General features: G+C 38.1%; 1 protein-coding gene across 1 annotated transcript in view; it reads left to right on the forward strand.

Annotated features, from left to right (window-relative positions):
* The window catches only part of TMEFF1 (transmembrane protein with EGF like and two follistatin like domains 1), a gene marked incomplete at both ends in the record, with an annotated part of 91,682 nt that overhangs the window by 24,520 nt on the left and 53,097 nt on the right, over positions 1-14,065 (forward strand). Inside the window, one exon of the mRNA XM_079706891.1 lies at positions 1,833-1,942. Coding sequence (XP_079563017.1) covers positions 1,833-1,942 — 110 coding nt within the window. The remainder of the gene's footprint in view (positions 1-1,832; positions 1,943-14,065) is intronic.

Below are 14,065 nucleotides of genomic sequence, written 5' to 3' on the forward strand. Positions count from 1 at the left end.
GTCCCTTAAATTGATGAAGCCTGTGGTTGAGCAAAGATATTATGCATTCTTATCTTCTTTTCCAGAGCAGTTCTTTATTAATGTATAGTTATCTTCCTTGGGTTTTAAAATGTACATTAGACAGTAACTGGAACCCTGACCTTGTGCAGGTTCCCAGTAGGAATGTAGGCAGATTGAAAAAAGCAACCCCCACACTTAAGATAGAGCTTCAGGAGCTAATGCAAGAGGTTAAGGGGGGAAGGGAAGAACAAGCAAAAAGTGGGAGATGAGGAAAACCAAGAACATAAAGCCTCCAGAGCCAGGATGAAAGACTAGAAAGATGGTCATTTGTGCCTTGAATAGTGAGAGAGAGAGAGCAACAAAACAGCTGCATTAGTTTCCTGTACTTTTCATTTCTACTCATCTTTTTTTTTTTTAATTTTACACATATGCTTGAAGTTTAGAGCAATCCAATTTTGTGCACTTGAGATCCATTTAAGGAAAAGAAGAAAAAAAATTTTTAACCAATAGTTACATAGACATATGCTTACTTTAGTACAGTGCTTGGTGCAGAGTGGTTTCTCAAATAAGTACTGTGACTATCAACTCCTTGTTTATTTAGGTACTTGACTGCCAGCTCGTTGGAGGGTCAGCTAGGAGGAGGAGACCTGAGACACATTGCAGAGCACTGAGGACACTTGGGGCAGAAAGAGGAAATGATGGTCAACCAGGACAGATGTCACTAGATAGAGAAGTAGAACCTCCTTGACTCAGTCCACCGAGTCCTGATTTGAAGTCTAGAAGTAGAAAACAACCAGGGCTGAAGGATTGCTGGAGAAAAGCTCGCTGAGATCTGTTTGCCAAGACCTTGTCTCCATCTAGAGCTGCATGAGATCTTGTGCTCTTTCCAGAGTCTCTCAGCTATTGAGCCATAGGGTCAGAAGCTAACTTAGGCCTCTCTGCTCCCAGACTCATGAGTTCACCTCTACACTGGGATGAGTTTTTAAGCAACCATTTGTTTACTGTTTGTGTAAGTGCATTTGTTGTTATAGCTCTCATTCCCAGTAGGGAGGATATGAAAATTGTCTTTGTAGTGGTTTTCACCCAATTCCATGTGATTGGCTGCTTTACTTAGCATTAACCTGGAAGCAGTTTATTAGGTTTCCTGGAGAGATTATTTTGATAGTTCCAGAATAAGACTGACAGTTTTGGAACAGGCACAGAATGACCACAGAATACTAGTATTATTGATAGGCTCTGCTTCCTGTGGTAGAAAAATTAAATCAGTCATTTAAAAAATTTAAGTTTAGAAAGATTTTGAATCTTTCTTTGCATGTAAATGCTCCATATGTACCTATTGTATGAGATTCAAGCTTACTTCATAATTCTTTTGTAATTAAAACTGTTTATTTGTTCTAGAGTGAATAATGATCATCCAAAACTTATTTTGGGTACCAGAAGAATCAAGATTCTTTTTAGTTATTATTTTTTAACCTTAAAAGTAACTTAAACACTAGAAAAATAATCTAAAACATTAAGACAATAGTAAGAAGACTGTCTTAAGCTCTTGGCAGGCAAAATATAAAGATTCTTTGGATTTATCTTTGGGAATTATATGAAATCCTGAAATTCTGAGTTTTATTTTTATTTTCTTTTATGTACTTTTAGGCATATTATTATGTAGGACTCTCTTTGGGGAATCTTGAACATTTTGTGTCCTATAGAACTTGTTTTTTGTATGTTGTGTCTTATTATACTTGTGAATGAGGTGTAAGGATTTTTTCTTTTATTTATATATGTACCTTTGGATAAAAAAGACAGATATATATGAAACAATGTTTCCTCTTTTACAGAATTAAATGTGAGGGAATCTGATATAAGGGTTTGTGATGAATCATCGTGTAAATATGGAGGAGTCTGTAAAGAAGATGGAGATGGTTTGAAATGTGCATGTCAATTTCAGGTAAGGAAATCAAACCTCTTTTCAAAATTTTTACATTTGTCATATTTTGTAATTCCACATTTTTCAAATTAAAAAGCTTATTAAAACACCTTGAACCCACAAGAAATTTGGGTTCACAGCCCACCGATTCTTTTTTGTCAGATGAAGCGCTCTTATTTGTACCTTCCATGCTTCTTTTCTTGAATTACGGGGGCAGGCTGGCTCTAATAGAATGTGAAAATGCCTTGAAAAATATATTAAAGTTCTACTCAAATGTAAGGTATAATTGTCACTGAAAGGAAATAAAGTACAGATTGCAGTAGAGTCACTTATTTAAAATGTTGGCCTTTTTTTCCCATTTCTTTCTCTTTCTAGTCTATCTCCCTTCCATTCTTATTTGCTGCTGTCTCGTCTTTTTAGGCCAAAGAACATGACTGATTTGGTACCTCAGGGTAGATCAGGGTTAGAGATGGACTAGAAAGGGGAACCTCAAACCAAGAGTGTGAATATCTTTGCTTTTCAAATGCTGTTTTAGTTGTGATTTTGTTGTTTAAAAAAACAAAAGGAATGGAAATGAAATGTGTTACATTCAATTCTTCTTCTTTTTTTTTTTTTGGCTGCGCCACCTGGCTTAAGGGATCTTAGTTCCCTGACCAGGGATTGAACCCGTGCCCTAGGCAGTGAAAGCGCAGAGTCCTAACAACTGGACCGCCAGGGAATTCCTTCAATTCTTTTTTTTTGTTTATTTTCTGTGATTAAGTTATAATCTGGCTTCAGAATATTGTTCACAAGATGGTCCCTTATTAAGGATTTGAGATGAGACAAAGAAGGAACTAGAATTTTTTAAACTCATAATCTTATTCTAACTGTACCCACCATTTTGGATTTTAAAGGTAGGAAAGGGAACAGATCAGGAATAAAAGCATAGGATAGTCAGTTACTTCTAGTAACCCTATAACTTCAGGCATGTTTCTGTATGATCCATCTGAAAAGAGAAGGCATATTTCCCACCCTTTCTTATGATATTGTAATGAGAATTAAAATCAGAAAGGGAGCTTGAATATGAAGCCTCTTTGAAAACTATTAACTATCATGTTTATTTTCATTAAAAGAAGTAGAAAGTTTAAGTAAAGGAGGAAGGGTTGGGGAGTGTACTGTTGACCAAACAAAAAGGTTGTTCTTGGTCAAAAGGGACTTTACAATCCACTATTTATTCACACTAGCCACCTTTGAAGTCGCTTAGCTAACCTCGTGCCCACCCCTCCATGGTTGCTCACGTAACAATAGTCAGGCCAGTGTAACTACTATATATAAAATAGATAATCAACATGGACCTACCGTATAGCACAGGGAACTCTATTCGGTAATAACCTACATGGGAGAAGAATCTGAAAAAAAATGGATATGTGTATACGTATAACTGAATCACTTTGCTGTACACCTGAAACTGACACAAAATTGTACATCAACTATATTCTAATATAAAATAAAAATTAAGTTAAAAAAATAGGTGGTGATATGTCTGACTGCCCTCCTTCTCCCTAAACCTTCTTAAAAATGATAGTAACTAAGGTGGGCTTCTTTCCTTAAAAGAAGGTGTTGGTGTACATGGTGTATACCAAGCCCTCATGAACTTTTACTTCTTCCTATTCTTCACGTTATAAAAGTTTTATTGACCTATCTCAAGGGTCACTAATCCTTTCTTCTGTTATCTCCATTCTGCCCATCCAGTGAATATTTAATTTCAGATATTTTATTAAGAATTTATAGTTTCTATTTATCTGAGATTTCCTGTCTTTTCATTCATTTCAAGAATATTTTCCTTGAGCATAGATATTGCTGCTTTAAAAACCTTTGCCAATTTCAACATCTGGGACATCTTAGGGATCATCTCTGTTGACTGCCTTTTCATTTGAGAATGCATTATATTTTCTTGTGTTTTTTTTCATATTTATTTTGAATATATCCTACACATTGTGAATGATATGTTTTTGAGTGTTTGAATTATGTTCCTCTGAGTATTGTCATTTTTGAAACAGTTAAATTGGCTGAACTTACACTGCAGACTCTGTCTTTACCGTTGGGGATAGAAACACAAATATCATTTCTTTTAGTCTTAGCTGGGCTATTTGGAGTGTGCCTCATGAGTGCTTGGTTCAGAGGTCAGCCACAGAATCTGGGACACTGTGCTCCCTCTCTCCTTTCTGGAATTTTCTCTCTCACTTTCCAGTGGCTTTGGTTCTTCATGCCACAAAGATTGCAGGTTTTTGTTGGTGTTTCAGGCATCCTGTATGGGGAAAACTGGGGCTGTTCCCTTCTTCCAACTGTCTTATATTTCCTTAGGTTAAATTCTTTGACGTGGAATTGTTGGGCCAATGAGATGTTCATGTACAGATTAACATTCTCACTAAGAGCAATTTATCAGGCTGCTTGTCTCCTTTCAACCTCTTGGTAGTGGATTTTGTCAGTCCTTTAAAATTATATAAATCTGAAAGGGAAAAAGCTTTTTTATTTGCATTTGATTACTAAGGAAATTGGAAATGTGCCATAAACTTATTGACCATTTTTTGTGAATTAACATTTCATATTCTTTGTCCATTTTTAGTATTTTCTTTTTCCCTTGTGTTGATTTGGAAAGACATGTGTATACACTATATATAATATACTATTTGTGTCCTTATAATACTGCTTACTGTGCTGAGCATTTTATATCCATTGACTATTCTAAATATTTTGTATATATATAAGTTTACATAACTCATAAACTCTCATGAGAACCTATGATGTAGGTACCATTTTGATACATTTTTTAGGAGAGTGATATATGCCCATAGTAAACAACTGGAACATTTTATAAGATATATAATATAATGAAAAAATGTCTTCCTTCCATTCTAGAATACCAGTTGCTCTTCTCAGAGGCAACATCTGTTAATTCTTATACTTCCTTCTAGAAATATTCTGTTGTACAAACACATAGGTGTTTCAATTTCTCTTTTAAGTACTAAATCACTTAATAGTATTTACCTTAGAGATGGTTACTTTTATTTTTTTAATTTTTTAAAAAAATTATTTATTTATTTATTTATGGCTGTGTTGGGTCTTCGTTTCTGTGCGAGGGCTTTCTCTAGTTGTGGCAAGTGGGGGCCACTCTTCATCGTGGTGCGCAGGCCTCTCACTATTGTGGCCCCTCCTGTTGCGGAGCACAGGCTCCAGACGCGCAGGCTCAGTAATTGTGGCTCACGGGGCTAATTGCTCCGCGGCATGTGGGCTCCTCCCAGACCAGGGCCCGAACCCGCGTCCCCTGCATTGGCAGGCAGACTCTCAACCACTGTGCCACCAGGGAAGCCCTGAGATGGTTACTTTTAGTTTATATAGATTACAAAAAAAGAGTTCTGTATTTTAAAAAAGTTATCCTAGTGTCATTTTAATTTTCATTATGTTTATATTTTCTGATATAAAGAAGTTTAAAATTTTCATTTCATATTGATATTTGTCTTTATGATTCTGCTGTTCATTCTTTGACGGTCTTTCCCTGCAACTCTAATATTATGAAGCCTTTTTGACCTTTTGACCAGCTAGAGAATCTTCTCATGATCTGTCTGGAATCCCTTGTATTCTTACCTTGCGGCCAAGCAAGAAAAGAAAATAAAAGTTGGGAGTTTAGATCGGTAGACATTTATCCAGTGCTTACTTTGTGCTAGGCACTAGGCTAGGTGCTAGGGATATAAGGATGTTTAAAGACAAGTTGCTTGCCTTGTAGGAGCAAACTGCCTAAGGGCTTATAGTGTGATTTGATCCTGCTGCTGAGTGAACCTTCCTTTGACTCCTCTGCCTTCTTACAAGCTTATAAATCTGTTCAAGTTAGACTTAGGTTCATGCCAGTTTAAGAACAAAGACCTCACATGCCCATTAAACACTCCTCTGCCAGATGATTTAGCAGTATCTTTCGATTCATTTAAAAACCTTGCTTATGAGGAGATGGTTCAAGATGGGGGAGTAAAAGGACGTGTGCTTACTCCCTCCTGTGAGAACACATGAATCACAACTAACTGCTGAACAGTCATTGACAGGAAGACACTGTAACTCACCAAAAAAGATACCCCATGTCCAAAGACAAAGGAGAAGCCACAATGAGATGGTAGAAGGGGCGCAATCACAATAAAATCAAATCCCATAACCACAATGTGGGTGACTCACAAACTGGAGAACACTTATACCACAGAAGTCCACCCACTGGAGTGAAGGTTCTGAGCCCCACATCAGGCTTCCCAACCTGGGGGTCTAGCAATGGGAGGAGGAATTCCCAGAGAATCAGACTTTGAAGGCTAGTGGGATTTGATTGCAGGACTTCTACAGGACTGGGAGAAACAGGGACTCCACTCTTGGAGGGCACACACAAAGTAGTGTGTGTACCAGGACCCAGGGGGAAGGAGCAGTGACCCCACAGGAGACTGAACCAGACCTACCTGCTAGCGTTGGAGCGTCTCCTGCAGAGGCAGGGGGTGGCTGTGTCTCACCGTGAGGATAAGGACACTGGCAGCAGAAGTTCTGGGAAGTACTCCTTGGCATGAGCCCTCCCAAAGTCTGCCATTTGCCCCACCAAAGAGCCTGTAGCCTCCAGTGCTGGGTCACCTCAGGCCAAACAACCAACAGGGAGGGAACTTAGCCCCACCCATCAGCAGACAATCAGATTAAAGTTTTACTGAGCTTTGCCCACCAGAGCAACACCCAGCTCTACCCACCACCAGTCCCTCCCATCAGGAAGCTTGCACAAGCCTCTTAGATAGCCTCATCCACCAGAGGGCAGACAGCAGAAGCAAGAACTACAGTCCTGCAGCCTGTGGATGAAAACCACATTCACAGAAAGACAGACAAAATGAAAAGGCAGAGAACTATGTACCAGATGAAGGAACAAGATAAAATTCCAGAAAAACAACTAAATGAAGTGGAGATAGGCAACCTTCCAGAAAAAGAATTCAGAATAATGATAGTGAAGATGATCCTGGACCTTGGAAAAAGAATAGAGGCAAAGATTGAGAAGATGCAAGAAATGTTTAACAAAGAGCTAGAAGAATTAAAGAACAAACAAATGAGATGAACAATACAGTAACTGAAATGAAAAATACAATAGAAGGAATCAGTGACAGAATAACTGAAGCAGAAGAATGGATAAATGACCTGGAAGACAGAATGGTGGAATTCACTGCCATGGAACAGAATAAAGAGAAAAGAATGAAAATAAATGAATACAGCCTAAGAGATCTCTGGGACAACATGAAATGCACCAACATTCACATTATAGCGGTCGCAGAAGGAGAAGAGAGAGAGAAAGGACCTGAGAAAATATTTGAAGAGATTATAGTGGAAAACTTCCCTAACGTGGAAATAGCCACCCAAGTCCAGGAAATGCAGAGAGTCCCAGGCAGGATAAAGCCAAGGAGAAACATGCCGAGACACACAGTAATCAAACTAACAAAAATTGAAGACAAAGAAAAATTATTAAAAGCAACAAGGGAAAAATGACAAATAACATACAAAGGGACTCCCATAAGGTTAACAGGTGATTTCTCAGCAGGAACTCTACAAGCCAGAAGGGAGTGGCACGATATATTTAACATGTTGAAAGGGAAGAACCTACAACCAAGATTACTCTGCCCAGCAAGGATCTCATTCAGATTCATTGGAGAAATCAAAAGCTTTACAGACAAGCAAAAGCTAAGAGAATTCAGCACCACCAAACCAGCTCTACACCAAATGCTAAAGGAACTTCTCTAAGTGGGAAACACAAGAGAAGAGAAGGACCTACAAAAACAAATCCATACCAATTAAGAAAATGGTAATAGGAACATACATATCGATAATTACCTTAAACGTGAATGGATTAAATGCTCCAACCAAAAGACACAGGCTTGCTGAATGGCTACCAAAACAAGAGCCATATATATGCTGTCTACAAGAGACCCACTTCAGACCTAGGGATATATACAGACTGAAAGTGAGGGGATGGAAAAAGATGTTCCATGCAAATGGAAATCAAAAGAAAGCTGGAGTAGCAATACTCATATCAGGTAAAATAGACTTTAAAATAAAGAATTTTACAAGAGACAAGGAAGGATACTACATAATTGTAGTAGGGATCAATCCAAGAAGAAGATAAAACAGTTATAAATCTCAGTACATAAGGCAACTGCTAACAGCTATAAAAGAGGAAATCGACAGTAACACAGTCATAGTGGGGGAGTTTAACACCTCACTTACACCAATGTCCAGACAGAGAATTAATAAGGAAACACAAGCTTTAAATGACACAATAGACCAGATAGATTTCATTGATATTTATAGGCCATTCCATCCAAAAACAGCAGATTACAGTTTCTTCTCAAGTGCACACTGAACATTCTCCAGGATAGATCACATCTTGGGTCACAGATCGAGCCTCGGTAAATTTAAGAAAATTAAAATCATATTGAGCATATTTTCAGACCACAATGCTTTGAGATTAGAAATCAGTTACAGGCAAAAAAGCATAAAAACCACAAACACATAGTGGCTAAACAATATGTTACTAAATAACCAGGAGATCACTGAAGAAATCAAAGAGGAAATCAAAACATACCGAAAGACAAATGACAACAAAAACACAACGATCCAAAACCTATGGGATGGAGCAAAAGCAGTTCTAAGAGGGAAGTTTATAGCAATACAATCCTACCTCAAGAAACAAGAAAAATCTCAAACAATCTAACCTTACACTAAAGGAACTAGAGAAAGAACAAACAAAACCCAAAGTTAGTAGAAGAAAGAAATCATAAAGATCAGAGCAGAAATAAATGAAATAGAAACAAAGAAAACAATAGCAAAGATCAATAAAACTAAAAGTTGGTTCTTTGAGAAGATAAACAAATTTGATGAACCTTTAGCCAGACTCATCAAGAAAAAGAGGGAGAGGACTCAAGTCAATAAAATTAGAAATGAAAAAGGAGAAGTTACAATGGACACCGCAGAAATACAAAGCATCATAAGAGACTACTACAGGCAACTCTATGCCAATAAAATGGGCAACCTAGAAGAAATGGACAAATTCTTAGAAAGGTATAACCTTCCAAGACTGAACAAACAAGAAATAGAAAATATGAACAGACCAATCACAAGTAATGAAATTGAAACTGTGATTAAAAATCTTCCAACAAACAAAAGTCCAGGACCAGAAGGCTTCACAGGTGAATTCTATCCAACATTTAGAGAAGAGCTAACACCCATCCTTCTCAAACTCTTCCAAAAAATTTCAGAGGAAGGAACACTCCCAAACCCATTGTATGAGGCCATGATCACCCTGATACCAAAACCAGACAAAGATACTACAAAAAAAGAAAATTAAAGACCACTATCACTGATGAATATAGATGCAAAAATCCTCAACAAAATACTAGCAAACAGAATCCAGCAACACATTAAAAGGATCATACACCATAAGGTTGCAGTATGCAAAATTAATGCACAGAAATCTCTGGCATTCCTATACATCAACAATGAAAAATCAGAATGAGAAATTAAGGAAACACTCCCATTTACCATTGCAACAAAAAGAATAAAATACCTAGGAATAAACCTGCCTAAAGAGGTGGAAGACTTGTACTTAGAAAACTATAAAACACTAATGAAAGAAATTAAAGATGACATAAACAGTTGGAGAAATATACCATGTTCTTGGATTGGAAGAATCAATATTGTGAAAATGACTATATTACTCAAAGCAATCTACAGATTCAGTGCAATCCCTGTCAAACTACCAGTGGCATGCTTCACAGAATTAGAACAAAAAAATCTTACAGTTCGTATGCAAACACAAAAGACCTCGAATAGCCAAAGCAATCTTGAGAAAGAAAAATGGAGGTGGAGGAATCAGGCTCCCTGACTTCAAACTATACTACAAAGCTACAGTAATTAAGACAGTATGGTACTGGCACAAAAACAGAAATATAGATCAATGGTACAGGATAGAATGCCCAGAGATAAACCCATGCACCTGTGGTCAGCTAATCTATGACAAAGGAGGCAAGGATATACAATGGAGAAAAGACAGCCTCTTCAATAAGTGGTGCTGGGAAAATTGGACAGCTACATGTAAAAGAATGAAATTAGAACACTCCCTAACACCATACAGAAAAATAAACTCAAAATGGATTAAAGACTGAAATGTAAGATGAGGCACTTTAAAACTTTTAGAGGAAAACATAGGAAAAGCACTCTTTGACATAAACCACAGCAAGATCTTTTCTGACCCACCTCCTAGAATAATGGAAATAAAAACAAAATAAACAAATGGGACCGAATGAAACTTAAAAGCTTTTGCACAGCAAAGGAAGCTATAAACAAAATGAAAAGACAACTGTCAGAATGGGAGAAAATATTTGCAAATGAAACAATAGACAAAGGATTAATCTCCAAAATATCCAAACAGCTCATGGAGGTCAGTATCAAAAAAAAAAAAAAAATCAACAATCCAGTTAAAAAATGGGCAGAAAACCTAAATAGACATTTCACCAAGGAAGACATACAGATGGCCAAGAGACCCAGGAAAAGATGCACAACATCACTAATTTTTAGAGAAATGCAAATCAAAACTACAATGAGGTATCACCTCACGCCAGTTAGAATGGCCAGTATCAAAAAGCTAGAAACAGGGCTTCCCTGGTGGCGCAGTGGTTGAGAGTCCGCCTGCCGATGCAGGGGACACGGGTTCGTGCCCCGGTCCAGGAAGATCCCACATGCCGCGGAGCGGCTGGGCCCGTGAGCCATGGCCGCTGAGCCTGCGCGTCTGGAGCCTGTGCTCCGCAACGGGAGAGGCCACAGCAGTGAGAGGCCCGCGTACCGCAAAAAAAAAAAAAAAAAAAAAAAAGCTAGAAACAATAAATGCTGGAAAGGGTGTGGTGAAAAGGGGACCCTCCTACATTATTTTTGGGAATGTAAATTGATACAACCACTATGGAAAACAGTATGGAGTTTCCTTAAAAATCTAAATATAGAACTACCATACGACCCAGCAATCCCACTACTGGGCATATACCCTGAGAAAACCTTAATTCAAAAAGAGACGTGTACCCCAATGTTCATTCCAGCACTATTTCCAATAGCCAGGACATGGAACCAACCTAAATGTCCATCAACAGATGAATGGATAAAGAAGATGTGGCACATATACACAATGGAATATTACTCAGCCATAAAAAGAAACAAAACTGAGCTATTTGTAATGAGGTGGATAGACCTAAGTCTGTCATACAGAGTGAAGTAAGTCAGAAAGAGAAAGACAAATACCGTATGCTAACACATATATATGGAATTTAAGAAAAAAAAATGTCATGAAGAACCTAGGGGTAAAACAGGAATAAAGACACAGACCTACTTGAGAATGGACTTGAGGATATGGGGAGGGGGAAGGGTAAGCTGTGACAAAGCGAAAGAGAGACATGGACATATATACAGTACCAAATGTAAGGTAGATAGCTAGTGGGAAGCAGCCGCATAGCACAGGGAGATCAGCTCGGTGCTTTGTGACCGCCTGGAGGGGTGGGATAGGGAGGGTGGGAGGGAGGGAGACTCAAGAGGGAAGGGATGTGGGAACAGATGTATATGTATGGCTGATTCACTTTGTTATAAAGCAGAAACTAAAAAAAAAAACAAAAAAACAGAATTATAGATCAATGGAGCAGGATAGAAAGCCCAGAGATAAACCCATGCACCTGTGGTCAACTAATCTATGACAAAGGAGGCAAGGATATACAACGGAGAAAAGATAGTCTCTTCAATAAGTGGTGCTGGGAAAACTGGACAGCTACATGTAAAAGAATGAAATTAGAACATTCCCTAATACCATACACAAAAATAAACTCCAAATGGATTAAAAACCTAAATGTAAGACCAGACACTATAAAACTCTTAGAGGAAAACATAGGAAGAACACTCTTTGACATAAACTGTGGCAAGATATTTTTTGACCCACCTCTCAGAGTAACGGAAATAAAAACAAAAATAAACAAATGGGACTGAATGAAACTTAAAAGCTTTTGCGCAGCAAAGGAAAGTATAAACAAAACAAAAAGACAACCCTCAGAATGGGAGAAAATATTTGCAAACGAAGCAACGGACAAAGGATTAATCTCCAAAATATATAAACAGCTCATGCAGCTCAATATTGAAAAAACAAACAACACAATCAAAAACTGGGCAGAAGACCTAAATAGACATTTCTCCAAAGAAGACATACAGGTGGCCAAGAGGCACATGAAAAGCTGCTCAACATCACTAATTATTAGAGAAATGCAAATCAAAACTACAATGAGGTATCACCTCATACCAGTTAGAATGGGCCTCATCAGAAAATCTACAAACAACAAATGCTGGAGAGGGTGTGTAGAAAAGGGAACCCTCTTGCACTGTTGGTGGGAATGTAAATTGATGCAGCCACTATGGAGAACTGTATGGAGATTCCTTAAAAAACTAAAAATAGAATTACCATATGATCCAGCAATCCCACTACTGGGCATATACCCAGAGAAAACCATAATTCAAAAATACACATGCACCGCAATGTTAATTGCAGCACTATTTACAGTAGCCAGGTCATGGAAACGACCTAAATGCCCGTCAACAAACGAATGGATAAAGAAGATGTGGTACATATATACCGTGGAATATTACTCAGCCATAAAAGGGAATGAAATTGTGCCATTTGCAGAGACATGGATGGATCTAGAGCCTGTCATACAGAGTGAAGTAAGTCAGAAAGAGAAAATCAAATAGTGTATATTAACGCATGTATGTGGAATCTAGAAAAATGGTACAGATGAACCAGTTTGCAAGGCAGAAATAGAGACACAGATGTACAGAAAGAAAGTATGGACGGCAAGGGGGGAAAGTGGGGGGAGGGTGGTGGTGGTGGTATGAATTGGGAGATTGGGATTGATATGTATACAGTAATACATATAAAAGAGATTAATAAGAATCTGCTGTATAAAAAAATAAAATTAAATTTAAAAAAACCCTTATGATTCATCATGCTTTCAGGGTTAATATAAGCTTTCTGGGACATAATTTAAACACATTTTAACAGATAATAACAGGATTTTAAATTCTAAAATTGTTTTGTTCAGCTTGTTGATAAGAGCTATTGCATCTTGCCACATATATAAACAAAGCTACTTTTATTAATGTTGAACAAAGAAAAATGATCAGTATTGCATCTTTTCATTAAAACCTGGGTAATATACAAAGAGGAGTGCGTATGGCTTTTTCCCTGTTTTCTTTCTTCTTTCTTTCTCTTTGTTCTTCTGACTGGAGTTCTTGGGCCTATGTCTTTTTTCCTTAGTTTTTTAGTGTCTTCTCTTGCTAGGTACTGTGTCCACTTATTGGACCTTTGTATTAGTCAGAGTTCTCCGTAGAAACAGAACCAACAGGATATATATATATAGAGAGAGAGAGAGGAGAGAAAGGGATTATAAGGAATTGGCTCACTCAGTTATGGACACTGAGAAGTTCCACAATCTGCAGTCCACAAGCTGGAGGCCCAGAAAGGCTGGTGGTGTGGTTCCAATCTGAGGCTGAAGGCCTGAGAATCAGGGGAGCTGATATATAAGTCCCCGTCTGAGCCCAAAGGCCTGAGAACCAGGAGAAGACCAAGGTCCCAGCTCACCAGTCAGGCAGAGAGTTAATTCTCCCTTCATTCACCTCTTGGTCTATTCAGGTCGTCAATGGATTGGATGATGCCACCCACATTGGAGAGGGCATTTATTCAGTCCACTGATTTAATGCTAATGTCATCCAGAGACACCCTCACAGATACATCCAGAAATTATATTTAATCTAGGCACCCTGGGGCCCAGTCAAGTGGACACATAAAATTAACCACCACAACTTTGTTAATATTATTTATTGTATTCAGCACAGTTCCTGACACACAGTAGGTACACAATAAATGCTTGAATGGATGTGGCTGCAGAGTTGTACACTGCTGCACCTTTGTAAACTACTTCAAATCACTCTTGCAGCTAAAGTGAAGGTGTAGGAGAGAGTTCTTTGCCCCAGCAAGAGTGGCAGTATAGAGGAGGCAGACCTTAGGTTAGAGTCAGTGCCCAAGTCAGA

The sequence above is a fragment of the Hyperoodon ampullatus genome (genome assembly GCF_949752795.1).
Source record: "Hyperoodon ampullatus genome assembly, chromosome: 6".
Taxonomy (NCBI): Eukaryota; Metazoa; Chordata; class Mammalia; order Artiodactyla; family Ziphiidae; genus Hyperoodon; species Hyperoodon ampullatus.